This window comes from Camelus ferus, chromosome 28, assembly GCF_009834535.1.
Source record: "Camelus ferus isolate YT-003-E chromosome 28, BCGSAC_Cfer_1.0, whole genome shotgun sequence".
Lineage (NCBI taxonomy): Eukaryota > Metazoa > Chordata > Mammalia > Artiodactyla > Camelidae > Camelus > Camelus ferus.
In genome coordinates this window covers 3,395,752-3,411,265 of record NC_045723.1, presented here as the reverse complement: position 1 = coordinate 3,411,265, position 15,514 = coordinate 3,395,752, and the positions used below count along the sequence as shown (strand labels likewise).

General features: G+C 49.8%; 1 protein-coding gene across 1 annotated transcript; it reads right to left on the bottom strand.

Annotated features, from left to right (window-relative positions):
- Positions 1-6,385: 6,385 nt before the first annotated feature.
- Positions 6,386-13,928, bottom strand: NEURL3 (neuralized E3 ubiquitin protein ligase 3). Its single transcript, XM_006177644.2, has 4 exons — positions 13,601-13,928; positions 9,483-9,968; positions 8,402-8,473; positions 6,386-7,755 (listed from the first exon to the last, which is right to left on the bottom strand). The coding sequence occupies exons 1-4, from the start codon at positions 13,626-13,628 to the stop codon at positions 7,529-7,531; spliced, it is 813 nt and encodes a 270-aa protein (XP_006177706.2). The 5' UTR covers positions 13,629-13,928; the 3' UTR covers positions 6,386-7,528.
- Between the last annotated feature and the right edge of the window lie 1,586 nt (positions 13,929-15,514).

The following is a 15,514-nucleotide window of genomic DNA, read 5'->3' as shown; positions in this document are numbered from 1 at the left end:
CACCCCCAAAAGAAATCCCATGTCCCTTAGCAGTCACTCCCTGTTCCTCCCTCCCCACAGCCCCTGGCCCCTACTAATCTACTTTCTGTCTCTATGGATTTGCCTCTTCTGGACATTTCATACACTATGCGGCCATTTGTTACCAGCTTCCCTCTTTTAGCATGTTTTCAAGGTTCATCCACGTGGTAGCATGAACCAGCACTGCGTTCCTTTTTTACGGTCAAATAATATCCCATTGTATGGAGAGACCAAATTTGTTTATACATTCATCCGCTGATGGACATTTGGACTGTTTTCCACTTTGGGGCAATCGTGAATAACTCTGCTATGCATATTTGCATTGTACAAATTTTTGTATGAATGTATGTTTTCGATTCTCTTGGGTATATACCCAGAAGTAAAATTGCTAGGTCATAAGGTAATTCTATGTTTAACTATTTGAGGAACCACCAGATTGCTTTCCAAAGTAAATATTTTGGGTTTTTTCTTTAACCAATATAGATACTTGTTCTCATTGTAAAACAAAGTTCAAACATTGTAGCTAAATTTAAATTTCCTCTCAATCCCATCTCCCCTACTTTAGTCCTTTCCTTATTCCTTAACCTCTCTTATTCTTCCAGACCCTTTGTTATGTATTTACTAACACACACATTATTTTATACATATTTTTACATACATGAGATTCACTATGTATCACATTATGTCAAAAATACAGTGATCACTTAATTTTTTTTTTTATTTTTATTTATATTTTTTTAACATTTTTTATTGATTTATAACCATTTTACAATGTGTCAAATTCCAGTGTAGAGCACAATTTTTCAGTTATACATGAACATATATATATTCATTGTCACATTTTTTTCTCTGTGAGCTACCATAAAATCTTGTGTATATTTCCCTGTGCTATACAGGATAATCTTGTTTATCTATTCTACGGTTTTGAAATCCCGTCTATCCCTTCCCACCCTCCGCCCCCTTGGCAACCACAAGTTTGCATTCTAAAAAATACAGTGATCACTTAATCTTTGTAACCACAGCACAGCGTTCCACACCCTAGTTGATGTAACTACTTATTGGTTGGTGAATGTACAGGGTATGTGCCCAAGTTTTTTTCTGTCACACGTACTGGTTCCGGGAATGTCCTTGCACACTCGCTCGTCACTCACACACTCCCTCTATTTCAATCCAACAACTTCCCATCCCACTTGTGTAAGTGACTTTCTAGAGTAGATACTTTCAGGGTCACAGGAGATGAATACTTTAAATTTTAGAAGTTAACGTCTACAGTTCTGTTATTGTTGTGGCTGTTCAGTTTCTATTCTGTTGGTATCACATTGCTGCCTTGATTTGCATTTCCCAGACCCTGGTGAACAAGATCACCTATTCACGTTTGTTGGCCACATGGACAGATTTCATCACATGTGATCTCAGCCGCTCTCATGGGGAGATGTTTGTGCTTTCCTTATTGATTGGAGGAGTGAGTGCCTCATATCCATTCTCTGTTATAAATGTTAAGAGACTCTACTTCCTGTCTATTAACTTCCCTTTTAGTTGTACTTCTGGTATCTTTTGGTAATACAGAAACTTTTTTAAAAAAGTATATGTTATCAAAATTGTCAGTCTTGCTTTCATGGGTTTGTTTTTTGTATCTTGTTTTAAAAAGTCATCACTACTCTGAGGTCAAATGCTTTCCTATATTGTTTTCTAATTTTTTTTTTTGTAGAAATGTGAGACTGTTCTTCCAATGTATACTGCAAAATATCTTGAACACATCAAATGTAATCCATAGGTACAAGTATACAACATCATTGTAAAAAAGTCATTCCACCAGTCAAATAAAATAAACTGTATCAGGAGACATATATTAGACATTTGCTCAGAAAAGTATATAAAAATAAATTAGTTGAAGTTTAAATATTAGCTATCAAATGGAAAAGTCATGTGTTATAATTCTGTAAAGATATAAACGCTAAGGAAATGCAATCTTCAGTAATAAGTGAATCCCACGATTTCAGTGGCTTGGCACAACAGAGGTTCACTTCTCAACCATGTTGCAGTCCAATGCTGCAACTCCTGGTCAGCATCGCCTTCTGTCTTATGCTTTAACCAGCCCTTAGAATCTAGCACCCTCTGCATCCAGAAAGTAGATGGAGTGGAATGTGGGGAGCCTCAGCCTAGAAAGAACACGTATTGCTTTCGTTCACATTTCTTTGGTGAAGGTTTAACGAAATGTAGTCCCAGGCTGGGGAGCTGCTTTCCAGCAGCAAGTCTGTATTTCTACTGATTTCGAGTCTCGCTGAATACCCACACATTGTTGATCTGCTGAGTTCTATGCTGGTGGGACAGTGGGAAAACTGTATGTGAATGGAGCAGCTAGGAATGGTGGCCATGCATAAGGCGCTCACCTCGTGCTCCAGTGCCCCACTGACCTCACCATGTTTCTATTCTTTCCCTCCTTCTTTCCTCCTTTCTGATATTCCAAGAGTCCTTTTTAAATTATTCACTTCCTGTTTGGAAAACCTCCTTTAGCCATTCTTTAAGGTCTGCTGGTGACAAATTCTCTTAGATTTCCTTTGTCTGAAAAAATCCTGGTTTCTTCATTACTTCTAAAGGATAATTTCTCTGGATATAGAATTCTGAATTGACAGTTCTTTTTTTCCCCCTTGCTCTTGAAAAATGTTGACACTTCCTTCTGGCTTCCATGGTATCTGATGAGAAATCTGCTGTCATTCCAATTGCCTTTTCTTTAAAGGTAAGGTGTTGTTTTTCACTGGCTGCTTTTAAGATGTTCTGTCTTTAGTTTTTAGAAGTTGATTATGATGTATCTTGGCCTGGATTTCTTTGGGTTCATCCCGTTTGGGGTATACTCAGCTTCTTGAAGCTATAGCTTTACAACTCTGTCCTAGCCTTCGCTTCCTGCTTGCCCAGGGCCTGGCAGTCAGCCAGAGTGAGAGACTGGGGATCTCTCGTGTCTTTCCTGAGCATGCATGAGGTCTTTTAGGGCCCCAGAAACGTGTCAGAACTTTTACGGTTTCATTTCTCACATCTTCCTTTGAAATTTTTGGCCGGGCCTTCATTTGTCTCAGCTGGTATCACAGTCACAGGCAGCTGCAATATTCAACAACTGACACTGATTATGTTTGACAAACGCCCTGGGAATAGGGGTTTTCCTGTGGAGAGAGCACTGTGTTGGGTTCAATAATGATGACATCCTATAAACGAAGATTTTTCCAGGGAGCTGTGGTACAGGCCAACTAGTGATGATGCTCTAGTGACAGAGCTTTCTAAGGAGCTCCTGACCCAACCTGTTCCCTCTGGTGGCTGAAAAGTTGCTGGTTTTCAAGGCTACCCTGGAGCTGTGGTTAGAAGATGAGAGTAGGCCAAGTTAAAACACCACAAACCCTGTGGCTTTTACCAAAATTAAGTTGTTCTCTTGGATAAACCCTCTTCAGATTGTTGTTTGGTCAACATCCAGAGTTCTGGAAAAGCTGAATTTGATGATCTTGCCAAAATTTTTTGTGGCTTTTATGAAGAAGTGGATTTACAGAGATCCTTACTCCACCATTCCAGAAGTGCCCACTCCAGTTAGAGGTCATTGCTGAGATCAGGCCTGCCGAGGTGCTAACTAATAAGGAAGTATTCGCTGGAAAAGGGATTAAAGTGCTGCCCTCATCCTGGAGGTATCTGGGTTAAAAAAAAAAAAAAACACTTAAAATGAGAAAGTTGTTTTAGGAACCACAGGAATCATTCCAAAATAGTGGTGATGTGGGAGCCTTTAGTAAAAGTCAGTGAGCCTGGTGGACTCACACCCAGATCCCTGAAACCCAGCCCAGTGACCTTTTGGTTGCTTCCCCTGGGAGATGCCTTTTCCAGGGACAGGAAGCTACCACACTTTAAGTACTCCCTCTCAGTTACTAAGTTTCATTCATACTTGTTATCCTCACAACACACCAGCAAAGAAAATCATCTCCCACTTGACAGGTGAAGAAAGTGAGGCTCACAGAAGTCAGGTCAGATGGCCAAGGTTAGAATGCTCCTGGGTGGCAGAGGGGGCCCCACTCAAGTGAACGCTACTCCAGGGTCACCAGACCCAATGTCCTGACCCTCTGGCTGACCAAAGCGTGGGCAGGGAGGCAGTTTGTGGAGGTGCCCATCATCATGATTCTGAGCACAACAGGGTCAAGCTCCCTCCTATCCCTCTCCCCACCAGTCACAAAGCAGGAACCACAGCAAAGTAACAGTATGGCTTGTCCTCCCCATGCCCCCACCACAAGCACCTGCTGGGCAGGGGGCAGGTCAACCCCTCCCTTCACTCAGGAGCCAGAGCCTCCAGGAAGTCCATCCAAGCCAAGCGTTGTGAGGGCAGAGCCTGGTTGTGACTTCAGGGCTGGGAGTGTAGGACATGCTCAGCAAAACAGAGTCCACAGGCCTGAGTGTCCCGGCCCTGCTGAGTCCACTGTAAGCCTAGGGTGTGTCTGTGGAGGGCAGGAAGGCATGTCCCCACACTCCTGCATCCTGACCAGCCCCCGCATGCTCACTCCCACTGACTGCAACAAATGGGACATACTCATTACAAAAGCATTCATAAGAGACACACTTTATTTTGATATCTCAGAAACTGACAGGATATAAGCACAATGACAATGACAAATGCTCATGTGTTGAATCACCTTCAGATGCACAACCTCACTGGGACCTCACAGCCGCCTGCAAGGTAGGCAGGGCAGGTAACTGCTGATCCTCTTTACAGAAGACTTGTAGAAGTGACCCAGCTTTCAGGCTGGGGGCAAGCCAGCCTACCAGACTGCTCACACAGTCAGCCCACCACAACAGAAGGACCCACGCAACCCGCTCAGAGGGAACCCCTAGAGCATAGAGCTTGGGTGACAAGAGGGGAGGGCACTGCTGGGACACAGAAGGTCACATCTCCAAGGTCAAGAAACGTAACCAACCTACCACATACAGAAAAATACAAATAGCAACTTAGACAAAATGAAGCGGCAGAGGAACGTGTTCCAGATGAAGGAACAAGATAAAGTCCCAAAGAAGAGTTAAGTGAAGTGGAGACAGGAAATCTACCCAAGAAAGAGTTCAGAGTAGTGATCATAAAGATGATTAAAGAACTTGGGAGAAGAATAGATGCACAGAGTGAGAAGTTAGAAGTTTTAACAGTGGGTTAGAAAATACAAAGAACAACCAAACAGAGATGAAGAATACAATAACTGAAATGAAAAACACACTAGAAGGAATCAACAGCAGACCAAATGCTACAGAGGAACAGATCAGTGAGCTGGAAGACAGAGCAGCGGGAATCACTGCCGCTGAACAGAAAAAAAAAAAAAAAGAATGAAAAGAAATGAGGACCGTTTAAGAGCCCTCTGGGACAACATCAAACACACTAATATTCGCATTATAGAGGTCCCAGAAGGAGAAGAGAGAGAGAAAGGGGCTGAAAACACATTTGAAAGCATAATAGCTGAAAACTTTCCTAACCTGGGAAAGGAAACAGTCACCCAAGTTCAGGAAGCACAGAGCATCCCATACAGGATTAACCCAAAGAGGAACACATCAAGACACTGTAATTAAAATGTCAAAAATTAAAGATAAAGAGAGAATCTTAAAAGCAGCAAGGGAAAAGCAACTAGTTATGCACAAGAGAACTCCCGTAAGATTATCAGCTGTCTTTTTGGCAGAAACTCCGCAGGCCAGAAGGGAGTGGCAAGGTATATATTTAAAGTGATGATAGTTAAAAACCTTCAACCAAGAATACTCTACCCAGCAAGGCTCTCGACCAGATTTGATGGAGAAATCAAAAGCTTTACAGACAAGAAAAAGCCAGGAATTCAGCCACCAAACCAATCTTACAACAAACTAAAACAAAAACAAAAAAAACTTCACTAGGCGAAAGCGAAAAGGCCCCAACTAGAAACAAGGAAATTACAAAATGAAAAGCTCACCAATAAAGGCGAGCATACAATGAAGGCAGGAAATCATCCACATACAAAGCTAGCAGGGAGGTTAAAAGACAAAAAGTAGTAAAATCATCTATATTCATAATAAGCAGTTATGAATTAGATGCAAAATATGATGTCAAAAACAGTCATACATAGAACACAGACTTGTGGTTGCCGGGGGGGAGGAGGGTGGGAAGGGATAAACTGGGAGTTCGAGATTTGCAGATACTGACTGGTATGTATAAAATAGATAAACAACTTTATACTGTATAGCACAGGGAAATATATTCAATATCTTGTAGTCACTTATGTTGAAAAAGAATATGAAAATGAATATATGTATATCCATGTATGACACTGTGTTGTATACCAGAAACTGACACAACATTGTAAACTGACTATACCTCAATTAAAAAAAAAGATCACAGATCACCAAAACAAATATAATTATAATGAAAAAGTTTGAAATATTGAATTACCAAAATGTGACGCAGAGATATGAAGTGAGCAAATGCTGTTGGAAAAATGGTTCTGATAGACTTGCTTGAGACAGGGCGCCTCAAACCTTCAATTTGTAAAAAAATGCAATGTCTGTGAAATGCAATACAGTTAAACACAATAAAAAAAAGTCATATATATATGTGTGTGTGTGTATATACACATACACACACACACATACATATAAAATATAAAAATCTAATGGTAACCACAAACCAAAAATCTATAACAGATATACACCCAAAAAAGAAAAAGACATCCAAACATAACACTAAAGATCATTATCAAATCACAAGAGAAGAAGGGAAGAAAAGAGATCTATAAAAACGAACCCAAAACAGTTTAAAAAGTGGCAATAAGAACACATATCAATAATTATCTTAAATGTAAACGGACTAAATCTCCAGCCAAAAGACACAAAGTGTCTGAATGGATACAAAAACAAGACCCATATATAGCTACCTATAAGAGACTCACTTCAGATTTAGAGACACAGACCTTAACAATACATGCACCCCAATGCTCATAGTAGCATTATTTACAATTGCCAAGATACGGTAGCAACCTAATTGTCCATCAACAGATGAATGGATAAAGATGCGGTGCGTGCGTATGTATACACACAAATAAATTAAATTCTTTAGCCATAAAACCAGGGGTCAGCTTGCTGCCGCCCCCTCTCTACACAAAGGCCCTTCTCAGTGACACCCATGGGTTCTTGGGACTCCTGGGACTTAGTCATACCAGGGGTGGCTAGGTCCACGGTGGCTGAACCAGGTGGCCAGCCGAAAGCTTTGCCAGGCACAAATGAACCGAGAACTAAGCAGAGGGGCCAGAAGCCTGGTGGCCCAATGCTGAGCCACTTTCTCTAGCCAGGCACCCACCAGGGAGACAGTCCAGTGTGGGCAGAAAGGGGCGCCTCCTTGCTCCACTGGCCCCAACCTGCCGAGGAGGGGAAGAGTCACTGTGGCTCTGCCTCCCTCTCCCCACCTGGCCCTTGCTGACCAGCCTTTCTATTTCCCAGAAAGAGGGCGGAGCTGCACCCACTCCCTCGGCCTGGGCCCGGCTCAGAGCTAGGTCCAATCTGCCACCGAAACCAAGAGGCCATCGCCAGTGCCCAGAGCAGGACGGCCCCGAGCCAGGGCCACTGCCTCGATCTCCCAGCGACACATGGGGCATTTGGCCGTGTCTCCGAAGACCCGCCAGGCACAGGAGCTGCAGAAGTGTGTGTGGCCGCAGGGGACAAAGCAGGTGTTGGCAGCCCGGTGGAAGCAGATGACACACTCCTCTCCTGCTGTGGCTGGGAAGGGGGACAACATTGGTCAGGGTCACTTGGGGGAAAGGGGATGGGCAGCTCACTCATGATATAACTACAGCATACAAGGCTATGCGGTTGGATTTTGAAGAATGTTACTTTGTTAGAAAATGCTTACAACATAATCAAGTGAAAAAAATTGGGAAGAAAATTATAAGGTACATACGTATATATAATAAAATTCTGATTTAGAAAAGACGGAAAACAAAGCACAAAAAATGCCCCATACATATACATGACTACAAAATACTGGGAGGAAATCCACCTAAGAGGTTATGGGAGATTTTGGGTTTTTTTTTTAACTTCCTTCTTTACCCCTTAATATTTCTTTTATTTCTATTTGGCAAAGCTTTTACTATGAACATGGATTGCTTTTTTAAAGTAGGGACAAAATAACACCTGTTCGTGAACATGCCCTCCACGAACCTGTTAAGTTAGCCAATGTTCTAGAAGGCAGAGCTGTTAAGTTGCTTTTAGGTTTCCAGTGGCAGAGTCTAATCTTTTTGGCCTAAAGCCTGTGGGAGACTTGATGGGACTTGAATAGACAACTGAGCTCCCAGGGCTGGGGCCTCGCCCAGCTGCCCTGGTGCTGGAGTCCTGGGGAGTCCCTGGTGCCGGGGAAGCCACTCACCTCCAGGCTCAGGCGGGATCTCACCACCAAGGACATGTGGCATGGTTGTGGGGAAGGTGCTGGCTGTAGGATCTAAGGCAGAGAGGGAAAGTCAGGGCCTGGGGAAAGCAAAGCCAGGGTGCTCCCATTCCACCCCTCACTTCCCTACACCGCAACCCCTGCCCCTAAAGCAAAGTGTCCGTCTCCTTTCTTTTCTGGGTTGCAGTCTGGAGCTCCCAGCTGGTTGTACAGCCCTGTCCTGACCACCCCTTCCCCAGTTTAACTCAGCAGAGGATTTGTGGAGCTGCAGAGTCCTCTTCCTAACCCACCATTCCTTCAGACAGCTCCTCTTTGCCCTGTTGCCGCTGCCTGAGTGGAGACCATCAGTGTGGCTCATGGTCCCAAACCAGGATGTGCATTAAAATCCCTCAGGAGGTGGGCAAAACAGGTGCTCGGGCCCCACTCCAGACCTGCCAAGTCAGGTGCTCCGGGGCTGAGGCCTCACAGCTGTGACAAGGAATTTTAAAAACAAAGGCGCTGGGGGGAATGGAATGCTCGCACAGGCCCACAGAGCACCACGTCAGGAATGCCAACATTTCCTTTTACGAGTGTTCCTGTATCTCGAAGCTCCCCTGAAACCCACTCTCCTTTCAGGTGGTCCTTGTTTCCCCACCCAGTACCTGAACATCTCACCTTTGCTTCTCACCCCTAGGCTGCCTCCTTGCTCACCTCTGACCCTCACACTTGTGTTCCTGTTGTTGCCACGTTGCCACCTTTGTCTCCAGCAAACTCCTACTTAGACTGCAAAGCCCAGTTCCCCAATTTCTTCTTTTGTGAACGCGATCAGCCCTCCAACAGATGTTTGGGGTGCTGAACACGCCTACTTATCATTCTTTAGAGACAAGGCTGCCCTCGACTGGGTCTTGTCCCCAGTGCCCATCTTCACACCTGACACCTGGCAGGATCTGAAGGAAAAACTGACCAAATATGAGCTAAAGAATGGCTCGCCCTGCAGCTCCCAATGAGGGTGAAGTACCACCGGAGTCTCCACCGACCCCCCCACCTCCCGGGGCGGTGCTTGGGTCCCCGCCCGTGGCCTCACCCAGCAGCTCAATGGCCTTGGTGGTCCCGTACACATCCATCACAGCCCAGAGCGGGGCGCCCATGGGCACGTCCTTGCGCAGCAGCAGCCGGGGACCCGCGTTGACCTGGGCGAAGAGCCGGCCGCGGCGGGTCACCCAGAAGCGCACCACGTCCCCCGTGCGCGCGCAGCCGTCGGGCAGCACAGCCGCCCACGTCGGGCTTTGCCACTCCAGGTCCGGGCACACGAAGGGCGGCAGGCTGCGCGCGGGCACGCGCGCGGGGTCCAGGCGCGTGAAGCCCAGGCGGAGGCCCCCACACCAGCCGCGCTCGTGACACAGCACGCGCAGCGCCACGCGCTCGCCCGGCCGCACGGGCCGCTGGCTGAACACGATGCCGTCGTGGAACGTGGCGCGCCTAAGCGCGGTGCTGCGCTCCGCGTCCAGACGCACTTGCGCGCCCAGGGCCTCGGCGTGGAAACGCAGTGTCTCTCCCGGCGCCTCGGCGTCTGCGGAGCGGGTGGGGCAGGGGCATCAGTGCTGGCGGGGCGGACCCGAGGGGTGCCCGGGGCTGCCTCCACCCCCCGGCACCCTGGGGCCGCCTCAGCCCTTCCCCAGCCCCGGGGGAGCAATATCACAAACCCCCGCCCCCCACGGCTACTGTCCCCCTTCTTCCCCCAGGGGACCTCCAGAGACCGTCTTAGAACCAGTAAAGAACACACTTCGCGTGTCCAGGAACAGAGTTCCCTCCATGAATCTCCCCAAGCCTCAGTTCCCTTCCTGTAGGGATGTTGTAAAAATTAAATGCCCTTGAAAGGAGGTGGGCCGACATGCTGTCTGTGGTCGGCTCCGGAGGTTGGGTTTCAATGGTGGTTCTGTGTCTTCCTCTGTACCTGCGTGACTTTATGATTTTCCCACAAAGAACCTGTGACACTTGTGAAGGCTATGTTCCCCAGTGAGGGTGACTTCCTTGTCCTGGGAGGGAAGGGGGACCTGGCAACACCCAACCCGGTGAGGGGCGGCAGGCTGGACTTGGGGTCCCAGGTCAGCCCCTCAGAATCGTGGGTGGAGCCCAGCCAAGGCCTAGGGTAGGCTTTGAAATCAGGGAACTTCCTGAACTGACTCCATTTGGCAGCCAGGAGGGAAAGTTCCTTGCTGGGCAGCCCCTCCTCTCAGCCCCAGAGGCCTGAGGAAGCTGCCAGAGCTTCCTGCCCCAGAATTGCCCTATGCCAGCTCCCCTGGCCTTATCTTTCTCCCCCTCCCCTCCTCCCTCCTCCTCCTCCTCCCTTCTTCTCTCCTCCTCTGTCCTCCTCCCCCCTCCCTCCTGGCCTTGCTCTTTCTGGGTTGGAGGAGGGAGGCTGAAAATAAAGAGGTGAATTCAATCAAAACTTGAGCCATAACACAATGTTGTAAATCGACTATATTTCAATAAAAATTGAAATAAAAATTAAAAACTTGAGCCAGACTCCAGCCCAGAGGAGCAAGGCCCCTGCCCTCTGGATCTTCCTGGAATGCCCTGGTCTTTCCCTCCCTTCCAGAGGGTCTTCCCACTACCCCTTGTTTCTCCAGGCTGTGCAAGCAAGAGGGAGGTCCAGAGTAGACACAGATGGTGACCAGGAGCCAGAGTTGAGGGTCCTGCCATCAGATGGACCTGTCCTTGCACCCACTGGGGTTGCTGGGATTCTAGCCCCGGTTTGGCGGCTGACCTAGGCAGGTCACTGCCCCTCTGGGTTTGGGCTCCTTACCAATGGGAACGATAAGCCTGCCAGGCCAGGCCCGAAGTCTCCGGGCACTTGCCAGGGGATCCTGAATGGGAGGGGTTAAGTGCCCACCACAGCCCACCCTGGAGGGTGGAGGCCACCCCACCTCACTTGGCTGGGTCGCAGCCCATCCCTGAGGTGGGGGAACAGGAGACCCATCAGGCTCTGCTCCTTGGTCCTAGATGGTACCCAGCAAAGATGAGCTCATTTTGGCCAAGAACTGGCTCCTCTCTTTGGAAAGGGGTGAGTGGATGGAGTTTCCACTCCATCCCCTGCACAGCTGCCCTGGACAGAGGCTAAATCAGGCAGGACCGGCTCTAGAGGCAGTGGGAGGTGGAGTGGGGGACGGGGAAGGAGAGGAGGCAGAGAACTGGCTGACTGGAAGGGAGAGCAGGAGGAGGCAGAGCACCCAGGAATGGCCTGGGTGGATGCATGAATCCCTCAGCAGCGCAGGGAGGCCCTGGGGACCTCAGGATAAACAGGCTTAGTCATGGCCAGGAATTTGACAGTCTGCAAAGCTCACCCTTTCCCTGCATCAGGAGCTTCCCAGTGGCCCGTGGGAGCTAAACCCTCATGTCACCAGTTAGAGGGGGGAGACTGCGCAGGACACCAGGGGCCAGGGGACTGTGCTCCCTTCTCCCAGCTGCACGCCCAGGCCCCATTCACTACCTCAGCAGCCCCCAGCAGCGGCCTGAGGGCCTGGGCATGGCCCTCACAAGGCGCACAGGGCTCCCTGGGCGTCAGCCTCTCCACACGTGCTCTCCTGTATGGCTGTGTTGGTTGTTCACCTGCACAAGGCTGAATTGAGTGGCACTGACACCCACCCTCGTCCTGTCAGCCAGGCAGAGAGCCCGCAGGACGGCATCGGCCCACGGGGCCCCTCCCCTGCTTTTCTTGGGGCTCTGCACAGCCCCTCCCAGTTTGGAGCTGACTCTTGGTGGCATCTCCTCCCATGGGGCTGCAGGGCTCCTCCCATTCTTTGACCTGGGCTACCGGCCCACCCTGTTCCGGGGGTGGGGAGTGGCAGAGGCGGGCCCAGGCCAAGTGTGGCTCTCCAAGTAGGCCTCTCCCCAGCCGGCTGGGCAGGGGATTCAGAGCGTCCGGGTGCTGGAGCACCTTATGCCCATGGTGACCGTTCTTATTATCAGCCCCATTCTCAGGCAGGACCCTGGGTTCCAGATGTGGAGGTGTCGGTGGAGGACCCTCCCTGATTACTCCACCTGCGTCCCTTGTGCCCCTACTCTGCACTAGCCTTAACCACAAGGACCCCCCGGGCTGCCGGGAGTTTAGGGAACACAGTCATGGCCTTTGGGATGTTCCACCCTCCGGACAGGTGGATTCTAATCAGAGAATCTTTGCAGCAAGGCCTTTGTGCAAATTGAAGAGGCCGAGGGTCAGCCTCTGGCTCAGCGGGGACCTCCCTGAGTCCTGATTATGATCATCACCACCCCTCCAGCCCTCAAGCCTCTCCTGGCGCTGGGCACCTGCCGAGTGCCTCACAGCCTCCCCACCACCCCTCAGCAAAGCACTCCAAGGGAACTGAGCCTGGGGAGGTGGTTGTGCAGCCAGAAGTGAGGGAGCCAGGGCCCAGCTCCTCGCCCGCATACCGGCGCTGCCTCTGTCTTGGCACCAACATTGCCCGGGATCCAAACCCAGTTGCTGCAGCAGCGGCAGTGGCAGTGGTGGCCAGGCCCAAGTGGTGCCTGTTGCTGGCACTTGAGCCTTCGGCCACTAGGGGCCAAGGGCCAAGGCTCCCTTTGTCTGGGAGGGAGAAAGGTCCAGGGATGCGTGGTCCAGATCGCTAGTGGTAAAAGATCGGGTTTTCCATCTCTCACTCCCGCACACTAAGGGAACACAGTGGCCTCAGGGGAGGCTCACAGAGGAGTATGGGGCCTGGTGACCTTCTGGCAGCTCTGTAACTGGCAGGGTGGGTGGCACTGGCCCCCAGCCTATGGATGAGGAAACTGAGGCCCCAGGGAGAATTGACTTGTCCAAGGTCCCACAGCTCAATCTGGCAGAGCTGGGAACCCATGTCTTCCACCAGGCCCCCTAAACTCTACCCTGTTTCCCACTCTATCCAGTCATCTCTCTGCACAGCAGGATCTGAAGGCAAATGGGTCATGCAGGTCACCACATCACTGCAGGGATTCTGGACCCGGGTCACCTGGCCTCTAGTGGATTCTTGCAAGGCCAGGAAGTGCACTGCTGTGGTGCCTCACAACAGCTCGCTATCAAAGGCGGCCCAGCCTGAATCACAGACTTCTTCTGAGCAGGATTTACACTGACATACCTCTACCTCCCGCCACCCGAGCAGTAGCACATAGCATCCCTCTGCTTCTTGCTTTCTTGGTCCAGGGAACGAGCTCAGGGCTCCCACTTACCAGCTTGGGAGCAGATCTGGGCCCCCATCAGCCTGGGGTTCTCGGGCACAGGTCCCTGGGTCTGGAGGAGGCCAGTAGACAGGTTTCCAAAGATTCAGCAAGTCCCCTAGTCACGGGCCAGGATCACATCACAGTGCTGATGATTAATTCAAGGTTGCAGTCACGGGTTACAATATCCAGGGAATTTCCTGATGACTCCTTCTGGTTTGCAACAGAACTGCTGCAGCTGGTTGGCCTGGGGGAAGTGGGGAGATGGCCTGGGCAAGATTTGGGGTAGACTTCTCTCTCACCCTGACCAGTTGCTCTCAAGCCAGCTGCGCATTCTAATTGCCTAAGTCACATTAATAATTACCTGTGCGCAGGCCTGCCCCCAGACACCTTGTTTCCAGTGGCCTGGGGTGGAGCCCAGCATCAGTAGTTTTAAAAAGCACCCCAGATGATTGTAATGTACAGCCAGGGTACAAATTCACTGCTACAGACCCCAGGATACAGGAGGCGCTTAATCAATGTGGCTGAATCGAATTGAATTAAATTAGCTGCGTCCCAGAACCTGTGAAGTTGCCCCAGGCCTGGGTCTCTGGCAGAGAGGAGAAAGGCCAAGCAGACAGAATGGGAGAAGTGTTCATTGCTCCCCAGCCTTGCTGGAGCTGGAATTCCATGTACCAGAACCCCCCACAAAACGCAACAGTCCCTCAGGAGGCCATGCCCGAGGCCTAGCTCCCAGTGTGTTCGCTGGGGCAAAGAGGTCGGAGGTCTGCCATTTCCCTTAGAGAGACTGAGGCTGGCGGGGGGAACGTGGCTTGTTCTAACCTAGTACCTCTCACGTTGCAATGTGCACACGAATCTCCCAGGGATCTTGTTAAGATGCAGATTGATCCAAAGTCTGGGGCCCTGTCTGGGATTCTGCTTTTCTAACAAGGTGGTTCTGTGGCCCTCACTTTAGGTAACAAGCCCTAGTTTAGCTGGACAGTTAGTGGGTACCTGGCCTTGACCTCAAGGCTAAGCCCTTCTCAGGACTCTGGATCAAGGCCATGAGCCGTGGCTACTCTGAACTCAGTGGAAGGGGTGCATATGCCCTGTACATGTCCCCGGAGGAGCTGGGGACAGTGGTGCTATTGACTGGGCTGGGAAGTTTGGTTGTGGGAGAAAGGATGGAGGGACTGGAGCCCCAGGTCCTGCCTCCTGGGTTAGCTTGCCCATCCTTACCCTCCCTGGGCCCTGGTGTCCCCATGTGTAAAACGGGAAGCCAGGATGAGCTGGTCTGTGGATCCCTTCCAGCCCCGACATGCCGTGACTTTGGTCCTGGTGACAGAGAAGTGATAGTGGCTTGGTCCCAGTTGACTCTGGAAGATGCTGTGTGACCCCAGACCTTCTCTTCCACACCAAGCCCCCTGCCAGGCTCTCTCAGTTTGTTCTCTAGCAGTTGTCTTCCAAAGGTCAAAGGCAAACTGGTGGAAGTCAACAGCAGTCACAGTGAGTTCACGGATGATGGTCCAGCTGGTCCAGCCTGAGGGACCGGGGCTTGGGCCTCCCCTCTCCAGGCAGCGCAGGAGCCAGAGAGCCCGCCTTCTCCCCCTCTTCCAGCCCGACTCCCTCCGCATGGCCGGCTGCCTGTTTCGAGTGGGCTGGAGCCAAGAGCACCTTGCTGATAAAACCACATTCCTATAAAAGAAATAGTTATGGAATCTTATCATGGAAGTCAGGCCTTGAGCCTCAGCCCATCTGAAATCTGGAAAATTACTGGACGAGCTGTGGACACCAATGTATGACTGAAGCATTATGCTGTACATCAGAAATTGATCCATTGTAAACTGACTAAACGTCAATGAAATACATATTAAAAAAAAAAAAAAGATGTGGACACCAGGCTGCCTAGTGCCGGCAGGCTGATGTAAGGTGGTCTCGTCTTCAGGA